The sequence below is a fragment of the Mesoplodon bidens genome, assembly GCF_964165515.1.
Source record: "Mesoplodon bidens genome assembly, chromosome: 2".
NCBI classification, from domain to species: Eukaryota; Metazoa; Chordata; class Mammalia; order Artiodactyla; family Ziphiidae; genus Mesoplodon; species Mesoplodon bidens.
Genome location: NC_138177.1, coordinates 71491073 through 71518270, shown reverse-complemented (window position 1 = coordinate 71518270; position 27198 = coordinate 71491073). Strand labels below are relative to the sequence as shown.

The following is a 27198-nucleotide window of genomic DNA, read 5'->3' as shown; positions in this document are numbered from 1 at the left end:
TACATTAGGCAAATGCTAACAGCCATAAAAGGGGAAAATGACAGTAACACAATCATAGTAGGGGACTTTAACACCCCACTTTCACCAATGGACAAATCATCCAAAATGAAAATAAATAAGGAAACACAAGCTTTAAATGATACATTAAACAAGATGGACTTAATTGATATTTATAGGACATTCCATCCGAAAACAACAGAATACACTTTCTTCTCAAGTGCTCATGGAACCCTCTCCATGACAGATCATATCTTGGGTCACAAATCAAGCTTTGGTAAATTTAAGGTAATTGAAATTGTATCAGGTAAATTTTCTGACCACAATGCTAAGAGACTAGATATTAATTACAGGTAAAAATCTGTAAAAAATACAAACACATGGAGGATAAACAATACACTACTAAATAACCAAGAGATCACTGAAGAAATCCAAGAGGAAATAAAAAATACCTAGACAGTGAAAACACAATGACCCAAAATTTATGGGATGCAGCAAAAGCAGTTCTAAGATGGAAGTTTACAGCAGTACAATCCTACCTCAAGAAACAAGAAACATCTCAAATAAACAACCTAACCTTACACCTAAAGCAGTTAGAGAAAGAAGAAGAAGAAGAACAACAACAAAAAAAACCACACAAAGTTATCAGAGGGAAAGAAATCATAAATATCAGATCAGAAATAAATGAAAAAGAAATGCAGGAAACAATAGCAAAGATCAATAAAACTAAAAGCTGTTTCTTTGAGAAGATAAACAAAATTGATAAACCATTAGCCACACTCATCAAGAGAAAAAGGGAGAAGACTCAAATCAACAGAATTAGAAATGAAAAAGAAGAAGTAACAACTGACACTGCGGAAATACAAAGGATCATGAGAGATTACTACGAGCAACTATAGGCCAAAAACAACAGACAATCTGAAAGAAATGGACAAATTCTTAGAGAAGCACAACCTTCCAAGACTGAACAAGGAAGAAATACAAAATATAAACAGACCAGTCATGAGCACTGAAAGTGAGACTATGATTTAAAATCTTCCCAAAACAAAAGCTCAGGACCAGATGGTTTCACAGGCAAATTCTATCAAATATTTAGAGAAGAGCTAACACCTATCCTTCTCAAATTCTTCCAAAATAGAGCAGAGGGAGGAGCACTCCCAATCTCATTCTATGAGTCCAGCATCACCTTGATACCAAAACCAGACAAAGATCTCACAAAGAAAGAAAAGTACAGGCCAATATCACTGATGAACATAGATGCAAAAATCATCAACAAAATACTAGCAAACAGAATCCAACTGCACATTAAAAGGATCATACACCATGATCAAGTGGGGTTTATCCCAGGAATGCAAGGATTCCTCAATACACACAAATCAATCAATGTGATACACCATATTAACAAACTGAAGGAGAAAATCCATATGATCATCTCAATAGATGCAGAAAAAGCTTTTGACAAAACTCAACACCAATTTATGATAAAAACCCTCCAGAAAGTAGGTATAAAGGGAACTTACCTCAACATAATAAAGGCCATATAGGACAAACCCACAGCCAACATCATTCTCAATGGTGAAAAACTAAAACCATTTCCACTAAGTTCAGGAACAAGAGAATGTGGTCCTCTCTCACCACTGTTATTCAACATAGTTTTGGAAGTTTTAGCCACAACAATCAGAGAAGAAAAAGAAATAAAAGGAATCCAAATCAGAAAAGAAGAAGTAAAGCTGTCACTGTTTGCAGATGACATGATACTATACACAGAGAATCCTAAAGATGCTACCAGAAAGCTACTAGAGCTAATCAATGAATTTGGTAAAGTAGCAGGATACAACATTAACGCACAGAAATCTCTTGCATTCTTTTTTTTTTTTTTTTTTTTTTTTGTGGTACGCGGGCCTCTCACTGTTGTGGCCTCTCCCATTGTGGAGCACAGGCTCTGGACGCGCAGGCTCAGCGGCCATGGCTCACGGGCCCAGCCGCTCCGCAGCATGCGGGATCTTCCCAGATGGGGGCACGAACCCGTGTCCCCTGCATCGGCAGGCGGACTCTCAACCACTGCACCACCAGGGAAGCCCCTCTCTTGCATTCTTGAGAGGGCAGACAGAAGAAGCAAGAAGAACTACAATCCTGCAGCCTGTGGAACAAAAACCACATTCACAGAAAGATAGACAAGATGAAAATGCAGAGGGCTATGTACCAGATGAAGGAACAAGCTAAAACCCCAGAAAAACAACTAAATGAAGTGGAGATAGGCAACCTTCCAGAAAAAGAATTCAGAAAAATGATAGTGAAGATGATTCAGGGCCTCAGAAGAACAATGGAGGGAAAGACGGAGAAGATGCAAGACATGTTTAACAAAGACCTAGAAGAATTAAAGAACAAACAAACAGAGATGAACAATAAAATAACTGAAATGAAAACTACACTAGAAGGAATCAATAGCAGAATAACTGAGGCAGAAGAACGGATAAGTGATCTGGAATACATAATGGTGGAATTCACTGCTGTGGAACAGAATAAAGAAAAAAGAATGAAAAGAAACGAAGACAGCCTAAGAGACCTCTGGGACATTAAACGCAACAACATTTGCATTATAGGGGCCCCAGAAGGAGAAGAGAGAGAAACGACCAGAGAAAATATTTGATGAGATTATACTCGAAGACTTCCCTAACATGGGAAAGGAAATAGCCACCCAAGTCCAGGAAGCGCAGTGAGTCCCATACAGGATAAACCAATGGAGAAACACGCCGAGACACATAGTAATCAAATTGGCAAAAATTAAAGACAAAGAAAAATTATTGAAAGCAGCAAGGGAAAAATGACAAATAACATACAAGGGAACTCCCATAAAGGTAACAGCTGATTTCTCAGCAGAAACTCTACAAGCCAGACAAGAATGGCATGATATACTTAAAGTGATGAAAGGGAAGAAACTGCCACCAAGATTACTCTACCTGGCAAGGATCTCATTCAGATTCGATGGAGAAATCAAAAGCTTTACAGACAAGCAAAAGCTAAGAGAATTCAACGCCACCAAACCAGCTCTACAACAAATGCTAAAGGAACTTCTCTAAGTGGGAAACACAAGAGAAGAAAAGGACCTACAAAAACAAACACAAAACAATTAAGAAAATGGTCATAGGAACATACATATCAATAATTACCTTAAGCGTGAATGGAGTAAATGCTCCAACCAAAAGGCACAGGTTCACTGAGTGGATACAAAAACAAGACCCATATATATGCTTTCTACAAGAGACCTACTTCAGACCTAGGGACACATACAGACTGAAAGTGAGGGAATGGAAAATGATATTCCATGCAAATGGAAATCAAAAGAAAGCTGGAGTAGCAATACTCATATCGGATAAAATACACTTTAAATAATGAATGTTACAGGAGACAAGGAAGGACACTACTTAATGAGCAAGGGATCAATTGAAGAGGAAGATATAACAGTTATAAATATATATGCACCCAACATAGGAACACCTCAATACATAAGGCAACAGCTAACAGCTCTAAAAGAGAAATCGACAGTAACACAATAATAGTGGGGGACTTTAACACCCCACTTACAACAATGTACAGATCATCCAAAATGAAAATAAATAAGGAAACATTTGCTTTAAATGACACAATAGACTAGATAGATTTAATTGATATTTATAGGACATTCCATCCACAAACAACAGATTACATTTTCTTCTCAAGTGCACATGGAACATTCTCCAGGATAGATCACATCTTGGGTGACAAATCAAGCCTCAGTAAATTTAAGAGAACTGAAATCATATCAGGCATCTTTTCTGACCACAACACTATGAGATTAGAAATGAATTACAGGGAAAAAAATGTAAAAAACACAAACACATGGAGGCTAAACAATACTTTACTAAATAACGAAGAAATTACTGAAGAAACCCAAGAGGAAATAAAAAAATACGTAGAGACAAATGGGAATAAATACACGACGATCCAAAACCTATGGGTGGCAGCAAAAGCAGTTCTAAGAGGGAAGTTTATAGTTATACAAGCCTACCTCAAGAAACAAGAAAAATCTCAAATAAAAAATCTAACCTTACACCTAAAGGAAATGGAGAAAGAAGAACAAACAAAACCCAAAGTTAGCAGAAGGAAAAAAAATCATAAAGATCAGAGCAGAAACAAATGAAATAGAAACAAAGAAAACAATAGCAAAGATCAATAAAACTAAAAGCTGGTTCTTTGAGACGGTAAACAAAATTGATAAACCATTAGCCAGACTCACCAAGAAAAAGAGGGAGAGGACTCAAATCAATAAAATTAGCAGAGAAAAAGGAGAAGTTACAACAGACACCGCAGATATACAAAGCATCCTAAGAGATTACTACAAGCAACTCTATGCCAATAAAATGGACAACCTGGAAGAAATGGACAGATTCTTAGAAAGGTATAAACTTCCAAGACTCAACCAGGAAGAAATAGAAAATATGAACAAACCAGTCACAAGTAATGAAATTGAAACTGTGATTAAAAATCTTCCAACAAACAAAAGTCAAGGACCAGATGGCTTCACAGGTGTTCTATCAAACATTTAGAGAAGAGCTAACACCCATCCTTCTCAAACTCTTCCAAAATATTGCAGAGGAAGGAACACTCCCAAACTCATTCTATGAGGCCACCATTACCCTGATACCAAAACCAGACAAAGATACTATAGAAAAAGAAAAATACAGAGCAATACCACTGATGATATAGATGCAAAAATCCTTAACAAAATACTAGCAAACAGAATCTAACAACACATTAAAAGGATCATACACCATGATCAAGTGGGATTTATCCCAGGGATGCAAGGATTCTTCAATATACGCAAATCAATCAATGTGATACACCATATTAACAAATTGAAGAATTAAAACCATATGATCATATCAATAGATGCAGAAAAAGCTTCTGACAAAATTCAACACCCATTTATCATAAAAACTCTCCAGAAAGTGGGTACAGAGGGAACGTACCTCAACATAATATAGGCCATATATGACAAACCCACAGCAAACATCATTCTCAATGGTGAAAAACTGAAAGCATTTCTTCTAAGATCAGGAACAAGATAAGGATGTCCACTCTTACCACTATTATTCAACATAGTTTTGGAAGTCCTAGCCACAGCAATCAGAGAAGAAAAAGAAATAAAAGGAATTTAAATTGGAAAAGAAGAAGTAAAACTGTCACTGTTTGCAGATGACATGATACTATACATAGAGAATGCTAAACATGCCACCAGAAAACTACTAGAGCTAATCAATGAATTTGGTAAAGTTGCAGGATACAAAATTAATGCACAGAAATCTCTTGCATTCCTATACACTAATGGTGAAACATCTGAAAGAGAAATTAAGGAAACATTCCCATTTACCATTGCAAGAAAAAGAATAAAATACCTAGGAATAAACCTACCTAGGGAGACAAAAGACCTATATGCAGAAAACTATAAGACACTGATGAAAGAAATTAAAGATGATAGCAATAGATGGAGAGATATACCACATTCTTGGATTGGAAGAATCAACATTGTGAAAATGACTATACTCCCCAAGGCAATCTACAGATTCAGTGCAATCGCTATCAAACTACCAATGGCATTTTTTACAGAACTAGAGCAAAAAATTTCACAATTTGTATGGGAACACAGAAGACCCCGAATAGCGAGCGCAATCTTGAGAAAGGAAAATGGAGCTGGAGGAATCATGCTCCCTGACTTTAGACTCTACTACAAAGCTACAGTAATCAAGACAGTATAGTACTGACACAAAAACAGAAATACAGATCAATGGAACAGGATAGAAAGCCCAGAGGTAAACCCACACACATATGGTCACCTTATCTTTGATAAAGGAGGCAAGAATATACAATGGAGAAAAGGCAGCCTCTTCAATAAGTGGTGCTGACAAAACTGGACAGCTACATAGAAAAGAATGAATTTGGAGCACTCTTTAACAGCATACACAAAAATAAGCTCAAAATGGATTAAAGACCTCAATGTAAGGGCAGACACTATAAAATTCTTAGAGAACATAAGCAGAAAACTCTATGACATAAATCACAGTAAGATCCTTTTTGACCCACCTCCTAGAGAAATGGAAATAAAAACAAAAATAAACAAATGGGATCTAATGAAACTTAAAAGCTTTTGCACAGCAAAGGAAACCATAAACAAGACGAAAAGACTACCCTCAGAATGGGAGAAAATATTTGCAAATGAAGCAACTGAAAAAGGATTAATCACCAAAATTTACAAGCAGCTCATGCAACTCAATATCAAAAAAAACAAAAACCCAATCCAAAAATGGGCAGAAGACCTAAATAGGCATTTCTCCAAAGAAGATATACAGATTGCCATCAAAGACATGAAAGGATGCTCAACATCACTAATCATTAGAGAAATGCAAATCAAAACTACAATGAGGTCCCACCTCACACTAGTCAGAATGGCCATCATCAAAACATCTACAAACAGTAAATGCTGGAGAGGGTGTGGAGGAAAGGTAACCCTCTTCCACTGTTGGTGGGAATGTAAATTGATACAGCCACTATGGAGAACAGTATGGAGGTTCCTTAAAAAACTAAAAATAGAACTACTATACAACCCAGCATCCCACTACTGGGTGTATACCCTGAGAAAACCTTAATTCAAAAAGAGTGATGTACCACAATGTTCATTGCAGCTCTATTTATAATAGCCAGGACATGGAAACATCCTAAGTGTCCTTTGACAGATGAAGAGATAAAGAAGATGTGGCACATATATACAATGGAATATTACTCAGCCATAAAAAGAAACAAAATTGAGTTATTTGTAGTGAGGTGGATGGACCTAGAGTCTGTCATACGGAGAGAAGTAAGTCAGAAAGAAAAAAACAAATACTGTATGCTAACACATATATATGGAATCTAAAAAAAAAAAAATGGCTATGAAGAACCTAGCGGCAGGACAGGAATAAAGACGCAGATGTAGAGAATACACTTGAGGACACGGGGATGGGGAAGGGTAAGCTGGGACGAAGTGAGAGAGCGGCATGGACTTATATGTACTACCAAATGTAAGATAGATAGCTAGTGGGAAGGAGCCGCATAGCACAGGGAGATCACCTCGGTGCTTTGTGACCACCTAGGGGGGTAGGATAGGGAGGGTTGGAGGGAGATGCTAGAGGAAGGAGATAGGGGGCTATATGTATATGTATAGCTGAGTCACTTTGTTATAAAAGCAGAAACTAACACACCATTGTAAAGCAATTATACTCCACTAAAGACGTTAAAAAATAAAGTCAGGAGGGCTTCCCTGGTGGTGCAGTGGTTGAGAATCTGCGTGCTAATGCAGGGGACACGGGTTCGAGCCCTGATCTGGGAGGATCCCACATGCCACGGAGCACTGGGCCCGTGAGCCACAACTACTGAGTCGGCGCGTCTGGAACCTGTGCTCCACAACAGGCGAGGCCGCGATAGTGAGAGGCCCGCGCACTGCAATGGAGAGTGCCCCCCGCTTGCCACAACTAGAGAAAGCCCTCGCACAGAAACAAAGACCCAACACAGCAAAAATTAATTAATTAATTAATAAACTCCTACCCCCAACATCAAAAAAAAAAATCAAGAAACATTGCTGGAGAGCCTGTGGAGAAAAGGGAACCCTCCTACACTGTTGGTGGGAATGTAAATTGGTGCATCCACTATGGAGAATAGTACGGAAGTTCCTCAAAAAAAGTAAAAATAGAGTTACCGTATGATCCTGTGATTCCACTCTTGGGCAAATGCTAGTTCAAAAAGATATATGCACCCCAATGTTTATAGCAGTAATATTAACAATAGCCAAGACATGGCAGCAACCTAAATGTCATCATTAGATGAATGGATAAAGAAGAAGTGGTACATATATACAATGGACTATTACACAGCCATAAAAAAGAATGAAATAGTCACAAAGAAAGAAAACTACAGGCCAATATCACTGATGAACATAGATGCAAAAATCCTCAACAAAATACTAGCAAACAGAATCCAACAGCACATTAAAAGGATCATACACCATGATCCAGTGGGGTTTATTCCAGGAATGCAAGGATTCTTCAATATATGCAAATCAATCAATGTGATACACCAGATTAACAAATTGAAGGAGAAAAACCATATGATCATCTCAATAGATGCAGAGAAAGCTTTCGACAAAATTCAACACCCATTTATGATAAAAACCCTGTGGAAAGTAGGCATAGAGGGAACTTTCCTCAACATAATAAAGGCCATATATGACAAACCCACAGCCAACATCATCCTCAATGGTGAAAACTGAAACCATTCCCACTAAGATCAGGAACAAAACAAGATTGCCCACTCTCACCACTCTTATTCAACTTAGTTTTGCAAGTTTTAGCCACAGCAATCAGAGAAGAAAAGGAAATAAAAGGAATCCAAATTGGAAAAGAAGAAGTAAAGCTGTCACTGTTTGCAGATGACATGATACTATACATAGAGAATCCTAAAGATGCTACCAGAAAACTACTAGAGCTAATCAATGAATTTGGTAAAGTAGCAGGATACAAAATTAATGCACAGAAATCTCTGGCATTCCTATACACTAATGATGAAAAATCTGAAAATGAAATCAAGAAAACACTCCCATTGACCATTGCAACAAAAAGAATAAAATAGCTAGGAATAAACCTACCTAAGGAGACACAAGACCTGTATGCAGAAAATTATAAGACACTGATGAAAGAAATTAAAGATGATACAAATAGATGGAGATATATACCATGTTCTTGGATTGGAAGAATCAACATTGTGAAAATGACTCTACTACCCAAAGCAATCTGCAGATTCAATGCAATCCCTTTCAAACTACTACGGGCATTTTTCACAGAACTAGAACATAAAAGTTCACAATTTGTATGGAAACACAAAAGACCCCGAATAGCCAAAGCTATCTTGAGAACGAAAAACGGAGCTGGAGGAATCACGTTCCCTGACTTCAGACTATACTACAAAAGCTACAGTAATCAAGACAGTATGGAACTGGCACAAAACCAGAAAGATAGATCAGTGGAACAGGATAGAAAGCCCAGAGATAAACCCATGCACATATAGTCACCTTATCTTTGATAAAGGAGGCAGGAATGTACAGTGGAGAAAGGAAAGCCTCTTCAATAAGTGGTGCTGGGAAAACTGGACAGGGACATGTAAAAGTATGAGATTAGAACACTCCCTAACACCATACACAAAACTAAGCTCAAAATGGATTAAAGATCTAAATGTAAGGCCAGAAACTATCAAACTCTTAGAGGAAAACATAAGCAGAACACTCTATGACTTAAATCACGGCAAGATCCTTTTTGACCCACCTCCTAGAGAAATGGAAATAAAAACAAAAATAAACAAATGGGACCTAATGAAACTTCAAAGCTTTTGCACAGCAAAGGATACCATAAACAAGACCAAAAGACAACCCTCAGAATGGGAGAATATATTTGCAAATGAAGCAACTGACAAAGGATTAATCTCCATAACTTACAAGCAGCTCATGCAGCTGAATAACAAATAAACAAACAACCCAATCCAAAAATGGGCAGAAGACCTAAATAGACATTTCTCCAAAGAATATATACAGACTGCCAACAAACACATGAAAGAATGCTCAACATCATTAATCATTAGAGAAATGCAAATCAGAACTACAATGAGGTCCCACCTCACACTAGTCAGAATGGCCATCATCAAAAATCTAGAAACAATAAATGCTGGAGAGGGTGTGGAGAAAAGGTAACACTCTTGCACTGCTGGTGGGAAAGTGAATTGGTACAGCCACTATGGAGAACAGTATGGAGGTTCCTTAAAAAACGAAACATAGAACTACCATATGACCCAGCAATCCCACTACTGGGCATATACCCTGAGAAAACCATAATTCAAAAAGAGTCATGTACCAAAATGTTTACTGTAGCTCTATTTACAATAACCCAGAGATGGAAACAACCTAAGTGTCCATCATCGGACGAATGGATAAAGAAGATGTGGCACATATATACAATGGAATATTACTCAGCCATAAAAAGAAATGAAATTGAGCTATTTGTAATGAGGTGGATGGACCGAGAATCTGTCATACAGAGTGAAGTAAGTCAGAAAGAGAAAGACAAATACCATATGCTAACACATATATATGGAATTTAAGAAAAAAAAATGTCATGAAGAACCTAGGGGCAAAACGGGAATGAAGACGCAGACCTACTTGAGAATGGACTTGAGGATATGGGGAGGGGGAAGGGTGGGCTGTGACAAAGTGAAAGAGCGGCATGGACGTGTATACACTACCAAACGTAAGGTAGATAGCTAGTGGGAAGCAGCCGCATAGCACAGGGAGATCAGCTCGGTGCTTTGTGACCGCCTGGAGGGGTGGGATAGGGAGGGTGGGAGGGAGGGAGACGCAAGAGGGAAGGGATGTGGGAACAGATGTATATGTATGACTGATTCACTTTGTTATAAAGCAGAAACTAATAAAAAAATAATCTCATTTTTAACCTCAGTGGTTTATCTTAAAGATTAAATGAGATATTGCATGTCAAGTACTAAGCACAGGGCCTGGCACATACAAGGGCTCAGTAAGTATTTATGATGGTGATGGTGATGATGGTAGTGACAATGATTATAAGTATTCCTTTTCCTTGCAGTTCTCCATGATGTGTCCTGGTTCTAGGACTCAGACACAATCATCTAGCAAGAAGTCCTTTAGGTGTGATAGCACCAGCATAAATAATAGGCATTTGCACCAGGGATCATAGAAACAAAGGAATGAGGATGTGTATAAAATCACAAATACAGAGTGTGAGGGGTATGATGTGCTGGTCCACTGTGCTGTGAAGAGGGAGGGAGTGGCACTTGGTCAGAAGTACATGCCTGTGTGGTGGATCTAAGAGGTGAGTGTGTAAACCATGCGGTAAGAGTCCCTGTGAACCTTAGAGGAAAATTGGCTGAGGCAGGGGCTGCCTGCCACTGGGGCAAGAAGAATGGACTAGTTGAATGGAAAAAAAAATCAAATCTGCAATCAGGTTGCTTTCTAGATGCCAAAGAGATGGCTGCCCCAGCCACCTTGATGGGATGCTGGCTCCTGGGCTTGTATGCCTAAATCAACCTGCTCATGTGATTTTGTCTGTATTTCTTATGATACTCAGGGACCCAGCCAAGGGAGACTAAGAGTATCAGCCTGTATTTTGCTTTATGTACTTCAGAAAGCATTTGCATGTTATTTCATGGTCTCGTGTTTCTCTGGGTTGTATCCCAGGAGCAGGGACTCCCAGCTTCTCCTTTAGCATGTCTCCTTCCAGGAACCTTTGAGTCTGACATACACCACATTCCCTGTGCACCAAAATAATAGAATTCTAGGGTTGAGGATGACACTGATATTCATCTAGTTCAATTTTCTCACTTTGTGAATGAGGAAATTGACGTCAATATAAGGAAATATGCTTGGCCAAGTTCATAGAGCTAGTATCTTCAGAACCAAGACTAGATCATTCATCTCAACAGGTCTTAGCATACTTTTGCTCTACCATAGGTTTGGCCTGTAGGGGATCATCACAAAGCAGATTCAGAGATGTCAAGAAGCAGTTTTCCTTTGGTTTTTATACCTAATGGCAAGATGTCAGACAGCTTAGAGAATGAAAGAATTTGATTAATCGGTGACCATTTTCATTCTATGTCATCCTGCTTTCACCTCTGTATCCCCACTGCTTTAAGAATCACTTTGTAAACTAACTTGGATTGGTTGTGATTGTATATCCTTAAAGGCTATGTACCTAGCTAATATTAATATAGAATTTTTAATATGGAAATATGAGGCATGTTTATATCCCTGGTAGTGAAAGAAGCTCAAGAGTAGAAGTTTGTTGGAAGTCAAAGAGAGAAAAACCAGGACAAAGAATGACCCAACCTTTTTTGGGGCAACGAAACCTATACTTAGAATTCGTTATTTTCCCTTTTATATCATAATTGCAGATCAAAATATAGTCTATGTTCTAAAAACCTTCTTTGCATTTTTAGTGTGCAGTTTTGATCGCATTCAAGAAGACTTCTTGAACTGTGCTGCTGGGAAGGTCCAGGTTCCTGAAACTGCAGCCACAGGAAGGATCCCAGACTTTCAACTGGAGATTCTATGTGCAGGAAATATGCTGGGTGGTCACACCAGCAAACAGGAGTGCTGGAGCTCCATTTCTGCTGCCGGGGAGAGAAGGCGGTCAGTCCCTGGTTGTGTGCCTGTGGGCAGGACCAACTCACCTATGACACTGAGTAGCATCACCTCACTCTGCTGGACCCCCAGGCCATTGTCGGCCTTACAGGAGTAGTTTCCAGCATGTTTCGTGGTCAGAGAGAGGTTGAAGGATGCTCCTCCTCCCAAGGGAGCTGAGCTGCTTCCCACGGCGACATCCTCGTGATAAAACTGGTACAGGATCATGGGAGAGCCTCTCTGGGCCTCACAGTGAAGCTCTACCATGTCCCCCACCACAGCCTGGGCCCTGGAAGCCCTGAGGGTGAGGACAGGTTGAGACACTGGAACTGAAGGAAGAAAGATAGTTAACCATCAGTTCATGCTGTTTAAATATGTTCCTCCATAGAAAAGACATTTCAAACAGGAAAATGTTTTTCTGTTTTTAATGACCTTGTGACATCACTCAGAACTCAGCTATAATTTCTTCAGATCTGAAGAAACAAATCATTTGTGTAGTGTTATATATAGTCTGGAATACTTCGATATACAATCTCAAAAGTGTTTGGGGAATCTGAAAACAGAGATTAAATTGAAACCCAAGTATCTAAGAAGTCAAGAAACAATTGGAGAAAAGGAGAAATCAGTTAATAGAAAATGAGAAACAGGGGAGACTGCTGCTTACATAGCCAGGGATGTAACTGAACCTTGGCCGCATCAAAAATAAGACCCCAAAGAAAATACATATTGATCAAGTTATTGGCTCATTTTTATATTTATTCATTCATCAAAAATTAATTGAGCAGTTTAAAAGTCTCAGGAAGTACACAATATGCTGGGGATTCAATAGTGAGAAAGACACAGTCCCTGCTCTCACGAAGCCTGCAATCTAGATGAGATTATAGAGAGCAATTAAATAGAAATACAAATACATAATTAAAACATTGATAATTGATACATAGTAAAGAATAGGATGCTATGAAGTGTATAATAATGGGGCCTGATCTAGTATGGGTTAGTCAGGTAATGCTTCCTCACAAAGTGACATCTGAATTAACCAGGTGAGGAAGGGAATGAAGACTGCACAGGCAGGCAAAGAGTGTGCGCAAAGGCCCTGAGCTGGGAAGAAGGTGGGAGCTTTCGAGCTGTTGAAACGAGCTGACATCAGCACTAAGAGAAGGGTTTGAAGAGTGCCATGGAATAGGAGGCTAGAGAGCCAGGCAGAGCTTCACAGGCCATGGTAAGGACTTTGATCCTTCTTCACAGAGCAATGGGAAACCTGTAAGTGTCTCTATACAGGGGCATGAGATGATCAAACCTGTATTTTTTAAAGACAATTTTGAGCTCAGTGTGCAAAATGCATTGTAATGGGACAGAAATGGAATGGAGAGGTTATTAGGGGTGGAGTGGTGGCGTTGCAGTAATTGAAATGGTGGTAATTGAAATGGCGGTAGATTTGATTATGATAGTGGCAATAAAGATAGAAAGAAAAGATCCAAGGAATATTTTGGAAGGAAAATCAAGAGGAGTCAATGATTAACTAGCTATGGAGACCAAGGGAGAGAAATGGCAAGGAAGACTCCTGGGTTTTTGCCTTGAATATCTGGATGAATGGATGTGTCTTTCACAGAGCTAGGGACACTTGGAGGAGGACCAGATCTGGGGGGAATTTCATGAGTTCAGTTTTAGAGATGTTCAAGTTCATGAGCCTTTAAGAGATATGGCATAGGCAGGTGCTCAGGTACGAGGTATCTTTTGGAGATAGAAGTTTAAGAATCATTTATAGATGACACCCCAGGATCATTCAGAGAAAGAACATATATAAGAGAAGAGGGTACATGCAGGACAAAGCTCTGGGACACACCAATGCTTTTATAGTTTGTCTATAAAAGGAAGAGCTAGTAAAGGGAACTGAGAAGGAGTGGCAGAGAAAGGAGATCCAGGAGAAGGTGAAGTCATTGAAGCCAAGGAAGGGAGGGTTTCAAGAAGAAAGAAAATGCAAACAGTATGTGCTATTTCTGAGAGATCAAGTAAGGTGAGGATTGGAAAATGGCCGTTGGATTTAAAGCCATGGAGGTCATTGGTGACCTTTGTGAGAATCATTTTTTTGTATAAAGGTCAGAAGAAACCAAGTGTTAAATCCTAGTGGGTAAGGAGGAAATGGAGACAATCTGTGTAACTGACTCTTTTTTTGGAAGTTTAGCCATAATACAGCAGTGGCTGGAGACATAAGTGGGACCAAGTTAGGGTATTTTCTTAGACATGGGAGAGACATAGCACATTAAATGCCAATGGGAAGGATCCTATAAAGCAGGAGAGAAAGTTGTTCAAAGTGTCTGAGAATGCAAGAAAGGATGGACTCTAGAGGTGAGATGGAGATTTTCACCTTTCATAGGAAGCAGTCTTCTATACCTTAGGAAGAGGAAGGATGAGTTACTAGATGGATACAGAGACAAACACACAAATGGTGGTGGGAGTCGAGGGTGTGATTGTCTGGGAGGAAGTAAAGGTGTTAATGAACTGGGGGTTCTGTTAAGGTTTGAGAACAATAATGATTGGAGGATTTTATTTTTTTTTAATTCCTGTATTCTTTTATTTTTTAAAAACATCTTTATTGGAGTATAATTGCTTTACAATGATGTGTTAGTTTCTGCTTTATAACAAAGTGAATCAGCTGTGCATATACATATATCTCCATATCCCTTCCCTCTTGCGTCTCCCTCCCACCCTCCCTATCCCACCCCTCTAGGTGGTCACAAAGTACCAAGCTGATCTCCCTGTGCTATGTGGCTGCTTCCCACTAGCCATCTATTTTACATTTGGTAGTGTATATATGTCCATGTCACTCTCTCACTTCATCCCATCTTACCCTTCCCAATCCCCGTGTCCTCAAGTCCATTCTCTACATCTGTGTCTTTATTCCTGTCCTGCCCCTAGTGATTGGAGGATTTGAAGAAACAAGTAGAGGGATAGGAGGTTGTGGTCAGGTGATTGGAGTAGTGTATGTACGGGGCAGTGGGTGGCAGAAAGAATGACAAGCCATGGTGTTGAGTGGGTCATCCATGTGGACGAGTTATGGAATGATGGCAGAGTGTAGGGTAGAGAGGAAGACTATGAGTGAGGAGCCAAGCCTGCACTGAAAGTGGGCATGACTAGGAGGTCAGCCCATGACAGGCCAGGTAGGAGAGAGAGTGCTATACCTGAATGAGAGGTAAGATGTCAGGAGAATAATGTTGAAAGTTCTTTTAGCAGGAGTTCTGGCTGGAGGTCTGAGATGCTATGGGACAGGGGCAGGAGAAGCTAGAGAGAAATTCATGAGTCAGTGAAAGGATGAGTTGGCCTTTTTATTGATTGACTGACAAAGAAAAGCCCAATTAAATCTCTTCTGAGGTGAGACATATTGAACTTTATAATATCCTTTCTTGCTGATCATTGTTGGCCAGGATGCAATTTGTGTTTTAAAAGCCTTTATTCCTATGTTAGGGAACTTTTGGTCACAATGTCTTGCACTGCTGCTATCAGGAGAGGAAAAGCAATCAAAGGAAAGGTGCAAGTTCCTGAAAATGTAGAATACAGAACTCTCAGTTGGAGGTTGTGTAGCAATGATGTCACACAGCAAATGGCCCTGGGGTACCTCCAATCTCAGCTACAGGGGAAGGTGGGGGAGATGGTCTGTCCCTGGCTGTGCTGTAGTTGGGTCCACTTACCTCTGACACTGAGTGACACTGTGTTACTGCGCTGGAACCCCTGGCCATTGTTGGCCTCACAGAAGTAGTTCCCAGAATGCTCTGCTGTCAGAAGGAGGTTGAAGGAAGCTCCCCTTCCAGAGGGGCTTGAGCTTTTCCCCAGGCTGACATCCTCATGATAAAACTGGTACAGGATCGGGGGAGAGCCTCTCCAGGCCTCACAGTGAAGCTCCATCACATCCCCCACCACAGACTGGGCCCCGGGAGCTCTGAGGGTAAGGACAGGGCGAGATACTGGAACTGAGAGCAAAAATCAGTTAGTTGATACAAGGGTCTTTTCCCATTTCCTCTATTTTTATTTTTCAGTGGTTACCTCTGTTGATTCTTTGGTGACACTTTCTAGATCTTTTCTATGTGTAAGAACTCTTATTCTTATCAACACATAAACAAATGCATAAAAAACTCACATACATGCATGGGATCACAGTATACATACTGGTCTACAACCTGATTTTTCCCCTTAGCAAAATATCATGAGCATCATTCTGTGTTATTATCTAAAGACCTATCTCAGTCACTTAAAAAAAAATCAGCTTTATTGAGGTATAATTTACATGCATAAAATGCAACTCCTCTAAATTTAAAATTTGATAATTTAGGGTAAATATTGCTTGATTATTTTTAACAACAGCAAAGCATTCCATGGTATGAATTTACTGTAATACAATTAAGCAATTCCCCATTATGGAACTTTAGGTTGTTATTGTTTTCTAATTTTGAATAAGGCTGCATTACACAATTCTGTATATATATCATTGTATTTTGTCAATGCATTTCTTAGGATAAATTCTTCAAAGTGGGATTTCTGGGACTGGGATATGGGCATTCAAATAATGATATAAAATGCTAAATTTTTCTTCAAAAAGTTTCAACCAAATTACACTTGCACTAATGGTATGTAAGAGTTTCCTTTCCCCACCTTCTGACCAATTATAGTCATATAAATGCACAGGCTTATTTTTCTTACCATTTCTCTTTTCCTAGTTTTAAACTCTACAGTTGTTCCATCTGAAGAATTGACTTATTCTATCCTATGGGACCTTACAGTTTATTATTTGATTTTTTATGGGCTGCTAGTGAACTATAATTCATTAATGATGAGTTGTTCTCTATAAAGTATCCAGAAATTATTTACGAAATGAAAACTTTGAAATCTGTCATTAATTTTTCTAAATTATTAAGTCAATTTTTGTTCTCCATTATGAAATAATAATAATCATGAGAAAATTGTTTTTTTAATTTCCTCTTCTCCCTCTGACTGATTTTACTTTGTTACATATATTTTTTACTTTTTCAGCATTTATAATAGTTGCTTTCTATTCTGTAACCATAACTCTCATATTGCTTAGCCTTTGTTTTTATGTCTGAATCAGTGGTTTTCAACCATATCTGTACAATATTTTCAACTGAGGATGTGTTAAAAAATATGGATTCTGAGACCCCATCTGAGAGATTCTGAATTTAATTGGTCTGGAGAGAGCTTAGTAAAAAGTCTTTTTTCAAAATTCCTAGGTGATTCTAATATGCAGCCAAGGCTGAGAACTACTGATCTGAATAGATTCAGTATTCACTTTTCATATCATAGTTTCCTCATTTGGAGTCTTTTATATTGATTCATACCTTGGCTGGCTAGAGTTTGTCAACAAGTAATTTTTCAAGAAGCGTTAATGGGTACTAAGTTCCCTGAATTCTTGCATGTTTGAAAATGTTTTTTTGATTTGATATAAAATTCTCAGTTCTCATTTCTCCTTTGAAAGTCCAAGTCTGAATACCATTCCTCTCTCTTTTAGCATTGACTTCTGTGTAAAGACTAAGACCAACTGCATATTTTTTCTTTCTGAGATGACAGCTTTTTTTTTTTTTTGCCATGATCACACACACACACAGACACGTGCACACACATGTATATTTTTAGCCTTGAAAGTCAATAACCTCATCAGGATATATCTTTTGATCTACATATTCAAGTTTTCTTCACTTCAGGAAACTTTTTATTATGTCTTTGAGTTTTGTTTCTCTCTTTAGACACTTAATTATCCACACTTGTGGGCTTCGTTTTCTGATCTCCATATTTTACTTTCTTTTTCTTTTTGCCTTTTTCTGTGTCTTTCTACTTTGCGTTCTGTATTATTTTCTCAAACCAATTCTCCATTCCATTAACAGATTTTGGAAGTATGCATTCTCTTCTTACTGCTTCAAATTTGGATTTTATTTCTAACATAGGTTTGGTTTTTCTCCTGAGCTCTGTTATATATATGTGTATATATATATATATATATTTTCTTTTCTGTTATCATCTCTTTTTTTTAAACATCTTTATTGGAGTATAATTGCTTTACAATGGTGTGTTAGTTTCTGCTTTATAACAAAGTGAATCAGCTATACATATAAGATTCTCATATTGGACTTGTTTCCTTTATGGCTTTTACTTCAATGAATAAAATTATATTCTGAGTTTTGTATTTGCTTGAGAAAGCTGTGTGTGTGTATGGGGGGCGGGTAGTGTTTTAGTGACCCAGGGCTGTTGATAGATTCAAAATGGGTATATCTTATTAGCTCACATTCCCACGAAATTTCTGTGTCTTCTCTTTGGGGTATATTCCCTTGGGAAAAAAAAAAAAAACAACCCAGATTATTCTGCCAGAAAGTCTGCATAGCTCACAGTGAAACTTCTCAACTTGTTTGCTAAATTAGAGCTCATTTACTTCTGTTCAGTTGATATAAACAGTTGCAAAGATCAATGTTTTCTCCCTGCTCTTTTTTTCCTCATCTCATCTCAAAGACTTTTTGTGCATGGAATTACAAATGCTGAGTGAAGACCTACTCTATGCCAGACTCCAAGTAGGCACAGGGATGAGGTGCAGACCAAAACTGATAAGGTTCCATTCTCATGAAGCTTATACTCTGGTATTGAGGAAGACAGACACGAAACGGGAAATAAAGGGGTTTCAGATATTGCTAAATTTGAGAAGAAAATACAACACCATAATGAGAAAGAGGATGTCTTAGGGATTGGGGCTTTCCTAGGTAGATTGGCTTCAGGCTTTGGAGTCTGGGTCTCAGGTCATTTACATTTTAAAAATAATCTCTTTACTCAACAATTTATATTGGGGTAATGTCTTCCTTTGGCCATGTTTTATTTCTATGATCTGAAACAAGAGCTATTGAGGAGCAAGAGGTCCTTCAGATCCATATGTTCCAAGATAGGACCATAGTAATAAGAACTCCAAATGGACTCATGGGGTTCCTAAGACCACAGACTATAACAGAAACTTGCCTAATTTACAAATTCTGACCAGACCACACTTGCAGTTACAATCACACTCTGACCAATTCCTGCTCCCAAAGCCCTAAAAGTGCCTCCCCTAACTCCCTGCTGTGAGAGATGATGAGACTCTGTCAAACTGATGCTCTCCCTTTCTTTGCCAGGTAAGCGAGCCCAGCTCTGGGGCACCCACAGATTTCCCTGGTTGTCTTGTCTGGGGCTTTGACGAGTGTCGCTCAGCCTCTCCCTCACTTTGTTTCTTCCAGAGCTTCATGAATTCATGGTCTCTGGGTTCCTATTCCAAATCGAATCACAGAATTCTGGGGCTCTAAAGGACACTAATTACTGTCTTATCTAACTTTCAATAGAAGGTGAAAACAGCGAGATAAAGAAAATTTAAAAGTTTTGCCCAAATTATGAGCTAGCTATTTTCATATCCAGGGCTAGAATTCAGGTTTTCTGACCCACACTAACATGAGACAACTCGAGCAAGGTGTTTTTCATGTACACTGGCTCTTTCTAGGAAACCTCAGAGGTCCTGCTGTGCATATCGTTCCTAGAAAAAGTATTTTCTTAAACGTAGTTGATTACATGTCATGTTGTCCCAAGTGACCCTGTTCTCTTGGCCATCATTTGTTGAATTAGAGGTGAGCAGTTGGTTTAAGAACATTCTATGTATAGACTTGCCAGTGGCCTATGAGGTGTCTTAGAGCTAGGCTGATTGACTAGTTAGACTAGTTGGAAGCACCGCTTTGGCAGTTGGGACGGATGCTGAAATACAGAGCAGGACATCATACCCAGAAGTCCAAGGCAGCCAATGCTGAAATTAACAGGAGTTTTGAGTAAAGATAAGTTATAAGATAGAGTCATAAGAATGAGGGTGGAAAGCACTTAGGAGCAGTAAGAACAATGGGGCAGAAGGACATAGAAAGGAAATAGCTGATGGGCCTAGGAGTAGAGAATAATGAAAGCTTCTAGCTCCTCAGACATCAGTATAATCTGTTTTTGAGAAATAAGTTGAATTCTGAGAGATCTCCCAGTTCTTATTCCATGAATCTGAATATAATGTCTTTCCTGTTTTGTTTTGTTTTGTTTTGTTTTTACTCCCTGGATATCCTTAACAAACCCTCACCCACTGGAGACATAGGGGTTTTTTTCTTCTGATCTAAAATGATCTGATATACCAGATTCAAGATTTTTCTATTTATATTTCTCTTCTCTGAAAAGAAAACTGATCTTTCACTCTCTACTAAACAAAGATTCCAAGTGTAAACAGAAGCAATTTTGTTCCTAAAATGACACTTTTTCATGGTTCCATGGGCAACCATGACCTGTACACCTATGGTTCATATACCTTTATAAATGTATGTCATACTGCAACAAAAATTTAAAAAACATAATACAATGAAATGACACTTATTTTACTGGGTTAAGTCAAAGGATCACAGAAACCCCAGAAAACAAATGAGCTGGTTTCCAGGAAGCCATTTCCTCCCCTCCCTTCACCTTCAGCCCTCTTTAAACCTACTGGAAGAGCTTGAACTGCTTGAGAACCCTCTGGAGAAAGTAAAGTCTTGCCCACTATATGCCCATATGACTGTGCTTGTAGCTAAATTAATATGTAAGTGTTATTGGGGAAATATGAGATGATTCTGTGCATGGAGTTAAGAGAAATTGGCTTGGAGACTGAACATACAGGGCCTGAGAAGATAATTTGAGAAAACAAATTCATTTGGTAAAAGCTGGGGAAGGTGCTGAGCTATCATAGGGGTCTGGCTGAGCCAGGGATGGATGAGGATTAAGGCCCACAGATAGCTGGTTCTATGAGAAGGGAGCCAAGACAGGCATGAGGTCAACTGGGGTAGGAAACTGGAAGATCCATGCAGACCTCTGAAGGGGTTGGTGCGAGAGGATCTGGGTCGGGGATGGGTCACTGGCAGGAATCCAGAGCTTACCAGTGACAGAGAGTCTCAGGGTCTCACTGCTCTGGAGGCCAAGGCCATTGTCAGCTGTGCAGTAGTAGTTCCCAGAATGCTCTGCAGTCAGAGAGAATCTGTAGGACGTTCTCCATAAAGTAGATTCTATCTTCATGAGCAGCACACCTTCACGAAAAAACTGATACCAGATGGGCAGAGAACCTCTCTGAGCTTCACAGTCAAAGCTCACCTCATCTCCCACAAAAGTCCGGGTCCCAGGAGGGCTGAGGGTGAGGATAGGTTGAGACACGGGGACTGAGGGAAAGAAACACTTAGTCAACAGGTGCATCTGCCACTTCCTGGAGCTTTCAATCAGTGGCTAGTGAGATGTCCAGTCTCAAGTCCACCGGCCCTCAGGGCAGCCCAGTGCCTCCCAGGCTTTTCTCCCCAGCTCTCTCCTGTTTTCCATGCTGGTCTTCTTTCCCATCAGACCTGGCCCTTCTCCTCTCCTGTCTCCCTTTGTTAGGTGACCCTCATTCCTGTTTTCCAGAGGAAATGATGTTATTCGGGAAGAAGTCCCTTATTTTGCTTCCACCAGACTGACAGATTTACCTTGTCCCTTCCCTTTGCCATATGACCATGGAAGATCTGTTCCCTCACCTGCCAAGTCTCTCTGAGTCTTCTTATCAGTCCCTGCTCTACACTTCCCCCTTTGCTGGGATTGGCCTCAGGCCTCTGCCTTTGGCCCATTTTTGTTCCAGATTCACATACTCTTCCAGGACGCTCTCCTCTGTTCCTACACTCTCCCTGCATCCAGCCTGACACTCTCTATTTACAGGTGAGAAAACTGAGTCAGGAAAAGGTTAGGAGATCCACCTGTGGTCCCTCGGCAGCTGTTTTCAGGGCCAGATAGGACCTGAGTCTGTCTCCTTACTCATGGTCTAATGCTGAATCATATCATCTCCTTGAAAGTGGAACTGGAGCTTGCCACCAATGAAGGGAACAGCACAGGGCTCTACAGAAGCTATTTTCCTCTCACTACCACAACTACCTTAATAGGTTTCAGGGTAAGATGGCATCAGATACTGGTAAAGTAGGTGGTGTAGTTTGGGGTGGTGTAGTAACCGTAGTTACATGGTTGGAGTAACTGTGATGTTGCTACCTGTCTGTATCCTACATGGATTTGCACATTGGTTATTGCCAATAATTAATTATTGATTGGAACAACAGATATCTCCACAACTCTGGGATAGAGAAATGATTTGAGAACTATTAAGATTGATTGGAAACTCAAGCATCTGGGGATTTGAAGGATAAAGAAAGAAAAGAGAAAAACTGAATTCTGTAGATGCCAGGGACCAAGGAGGGGGAGAGAGAGAGATGCTGCAGACATATTAAGGAGTGTGATGGTATCTGAACTTGTCAAAAGATGAGGCCCACAAGATAGAGACAGTTGTTCAAAGACCTGGGAGCCAATGGGGATATTAGAATGGTGTTATGGACTGAACTGTGTCCCTTCCAAATACATATGTTGAAGCCCTAATCTCCAATATGACTGTATTTGGAGATAGGGCCTTTAAGGAAATAAATGTCAAATGAGGTCATAAGGGTGGGGCCCTAATCAGATGGGACTGGTGTCCTTATAGAAGAGGAAGAGAGAGGCCTCTCTCTCTCCCAGGGCACAGAGGAAAGGTCATGTTAGGACACAGAGAGAAGGTGGCCTACTGCAAGCCAGAAAGAGAGCCCTGATTAAATACCAATCTTACTGGCACCTGATCTTGGACTTTTAACCTCCAGAACTGTGAAAAAATAAATTTCTGTTGTTAAACCACCCAGTCTGTGGCATTATGTTATGGCAGCCTGAGCAGACTAATATAGATGAATTGGGGAAGAAGCAGGAAGTAGGTAAGGGAGTAGAGATTTGCTGGGATTCAGTAAGAGGAAGATTAGACCCAGGAATCGCTGGACTATTTTTTTTTGATTGACAGAAAAATCAGACTGCGTATCATCTAAACCAAATAATGGTGAACTCTGACAGAATCTGGACCCTGAAAAGTTTTCACAGCTATGTTAGGAGAGTTTTGGTCAGATTGTGTATTTTACTGTTGATGATTCACTGTAAGGAATTCCTGAGAGTGTGGTCACAGGAAGGAGCTCAGATCTGCCAAGCAGAGGCAATGAACCTGCCGTGATGCCATGTGAACCAAAAGCCTGTGAATTTCTGAAGCTGAAGTCTTTAGACTCGGGGGTAACAAACAACCTGATCCTGTGACTTCTGGTGGTCAGTCTTAACTCACTTCTGATGGAGAGTGGCCTCTCCTCACTGCCTGGGTCCCCAGGTCATTGTCTGAGTACAGGAGTCGTTCCCAGAATGTTCTGTGGGCAGAGAGATTTAGGCATGTTCCTCTACTATAGGGATCTGGGGTCCTCAGGATTTCAGCCTCATGATAAAACTGATACAGAATTGAAAGAGAGGCTCCCTTGGTTTCACAGTGAAGATCTGGAACTCTATCTCATTCTTCCCAATATCCTGTGCCCTAGGAGCCCTGAGGGTGGTGAAAGGATGTGTCATTTGGAACTGAAAGAGACAACAAGGTAGTGGGAGGGAGGGAATCCCTGCACATCCTTAAATCAAGGAGGCTTATGAAGAGACATGGCTCCAGATTGTTCCAGTTCTAAAATTCTGTTTGTTCTGGCTTTATCCCAGGAGCCACTGCATTTAAGCTAAAAAGTAATTTGTAAATATGAAGAGTCCAGACATATGCCAATCACTGAGTACTTTCTCTGACCTCCATTTCTAGGAGTTTCCAAAAGCTCACACAACTCCTTCTATCCCTAAATCCCACTCCTGTTAGTCTCTAACTTCTGGTAGATTATTCAGAGTAGTAAATTATTGGCAACTATCAACATTCACTCCCACCCAACCACCTTGTGGTTTTCACGAAGTTTGAAAACCCATCCCTCAGATAATATCTGGCAGACACACCTTTCACATTGATGGTCACTGGGTCACTGCGGAAGGAGGAGCGACTATTCCTGGCAACACAGTAATACTCTCCATCACAGCTGTTCTTCACCACAGGGATCTTGAATTCTGTTTCTGAGGAAGTGTGAAGCTTTCTTTCTGTCCTTGGCTTTTTGAATTTTCTGTACCAAGAAACTGTGATGGGCCCTGGAACTCCATTTACTGAGCAGATGAGCACCAGCTCCTGCCCTTCCAACACCAACTTTGGGCGAAAGTATATACGGACGTCAGGAACAACTTCTAAATGAATAAAAATGACATGTGGGATTCTTGGTATTGGGATGTCACAGAATGAGTCATAGAAGAAGAATCTCAGAATGGGAAGGGCTAAGTCTGCTGACCCGATGGGAAGTTGGCCTGGGGTAGAATTGGACTTGTTCCTTGGGACGAGGGAGAAAGTGGTGGAGAGACTGTGGTCCATCCATGGTTTGGGAGAACTTCAACTCCCTAATGAACTGGTGGAGCATCTGGCACAAGAAAAAAAGGTAACCCTGCCCACCCTCCCCTCATGCCCTACCTGTTAGAACATGGACTAATCATTCTGGAAATTACACCTGGTGTCCAACAGTGGTGTTGCTTGGGGGGAAGTGGTGGATGGTGAAGGGGACAGGAAGACCTGCCATCAGAGGTGCTTGTTCTGAAGCTGTGACAACTGCAGTGGCTAGTTGGAAATCAATCATTGGCATATACAGCAAGCTTGCCCTGGAATAAGCACTTCTTAACACCTCTGCCAGTCAGTTAGATGGTCAGAGGATGTGGACCCATAACAGTCCTCCTAAAACTGGGAAAATCTGTGATGAAAGTGTTCTATACCCCAGGTGGTTGTGGTTTTACATTAGGATGTTGGCTTAGGGCAGTGCCTTTTTGAGTCATCCTGGGGGCTTGAAGAACAAGGGAAGATACCTGGGAACAGAGAGGGAGTAGGGTTTGAGACTGGGGTTCCATCAATTATGCTAGGGGAGATCCTATGCTAGAAATTACTATTTTGCAACTGTTGGGTAACACCCTCTCCAATTCCTCTCAATTTTCCAGTCCAAACCAGGGACCTAAGAAAAACCTGTTGCCTGTGACTGGAGACCAAAGATTAATAAAATCTGGACAGTTTAGAAGAAACATAGAACCTTCTTTTTTGCTTAGGAATGGGAGTGAATTTATGGAGAATGCTACCACTTTCACCCCTTCCTCATTCAGGAAAGCATGCACCCCAGATCTGCATCTTTCCTAATGCTCAAACACATCTCCTATGAGATAGGTCAAATTTAATCAGAAGAGGCATTTGACCATTGGTTAGCAGTCATGCTTGAAGACATACACAGTTTCAGAGACTTAGGGAAAAGTAATCGTGGGTAAAACACCAACCCTAAAGACAGCACGTTGAAACCATCCACTCCCCAAGCTTTTGTCCTTTGTTTTGTTTTTATTCTTAAGTGCCCTGCTCCAGGTATCTAGCATTCTAGGAATCTGTCCATCTGGCTGAGCAGAGTCCATCCAGCCCAATTGGAGGGCTCTGCCATAGCCCATGGCTTATGCCTATAGGCCTACCAGGAAAAAAAAATGGTGTCAAGGAAGAGAAACTTCAGAAGAAAAAGAAAGAGTTGTATCTCATGGGATTGAAAGAAAAAAAATAAACAACTGTTGTGCCACTCTGCCCGGCTCTTCCCAGCCCCAGTCTTAGCAAGTCTCACCTCACTAACACTCACTTTTCACCTGTATCTGTAATCTCTGGCTCTGTTTCTGGACAGAGGGAGTCATACTCTGTGCCTGGCACCAGTAAGACCCTGAGTTTTCTCTCCATATGGTGAAGATCCTGAATTCTGGGGAGCTTCTCCAGCCTGGCCTCAGGGGCTGTCTGTCTCTGAAGAAGTGAAACTGGAGCTGGACATCTGGCCTCTGTGGAGAGAGCTGGGTCTCACAGGTCAGAGTCACTGCTTCTCCTTCGGTGGGCTGGGTGGAGCTGGCTCTCAGCACAGGACTTGGAAACAGCTCTAGAGAGAAGAATCACAACAGTCCCCAGAGCAGTGACGCTTGGAACTGCTCTGGAGAAAAACACAGTTCATCCTCAGCACCAGCAAGCAGAGCATACAAAAGCAGGCAGAAGAGATGCCACCTTTGATTACTAATATCCTTCAGCCCAAAGCACAGTAGTACTTTCTCTGTTCCTTGTAGGACTGTGCCCTGAGGTTCAATGGTATTACAGTCCACCCTCTTTATCCTCTACAATCTCAGAGGTCCTCCTTTTGACTAACCTATTTCACAAAATAATGAAGGCTTTACCTTGGACTTCGATTTTGACCGAGTTTGAAGAAACCAACTGATCATCTTCCTTAACTCCAGTACAGTGATATTTGCCATTGTCCTTCAGACTTGCCTGATGAATATGGAAGTCAGAGGATTTTTCAAGGACTTCCAGGACTTTTCCATTCTTGTACAGCTTTATAGTATTCAGTACTGTGTTTGCCTTTGCTTGGCATCTCAGAATCACAGATTCTTTTTCAAACACATCAAGTGGAGCCTGCAGGATCAGGTTGGCTGTAGGAAACACAAGGGCAGTTGTTTGTTTCATCTGATTGTTTCTCCCTTCTTTTCATTATTATTCCAATAGATTTTATAAGAAAGGGACTAGGAAAAAAGATTCTTAAAATAACTATCATTTCTTTTTTTCTGGTCTTATCTATCTATCCATCATCTATCTATCTATTTTATATTTTATTTTTTGGCCATGATGCGCGGCTTACGGGATCTTAGTTCCCCAGCCAGGGATCAAACATGTGCCCCTGAAATGGAAGTGCAGAGTCCAAACCACTGGACCACCAGGGAAATCCCTCTTTTTTTCTGGTTTTAAAAGGAACACATATGTTTGAGAAAATTTTGTAAACGGAAATGTAAATTAATCTTATCATCTCACCACCCAGATTTTTTCAAGTTATTTTTTCTATGTACATGTATATGAGTCTGTGTATTTCTTTTCTTTTTATGAAATTAAAATATTTATCTACTTGATAACT

The 27198-nt window shown here is 40.2% G+C and overlaps 1 protein-coding gene across 1 annotated transcript in view; it reads right to left on the bottom strand.

Annotated features, from left to right (window-relative positions):
* Positions 1-27198, bottom strand: part of LOC308629856 (Fc receptor-like protein 5) — a gene marked incomplete at its 5' end in the record, with an annotated part of 84708 nt that overhangs the window by 8098 nt on the left and 49412 nt on the right. Inside the window, 6 exons of the mRNA XM_081258161.1 lie at positions 12313-12591; positions 15949-16227; positions 21208-21483; positions 24155-24433; positions 25894-26178; positions 26468-26722. Coding sequence (XP_081114287.1) covers positions 12313-12591; positions 15949-16227; positions 21208-21483; positions 24155-24433; positions 25894-26178; positions 26468-26722 — 1653 coding nt within the window. The remainder of the gene's footprint in view (positions 1-12312; positions 12592-15948; positions 16228-21207; positions 21484-24154; positions 24434-25893; positions 26179-26467; positions 26723-27198) is intronic.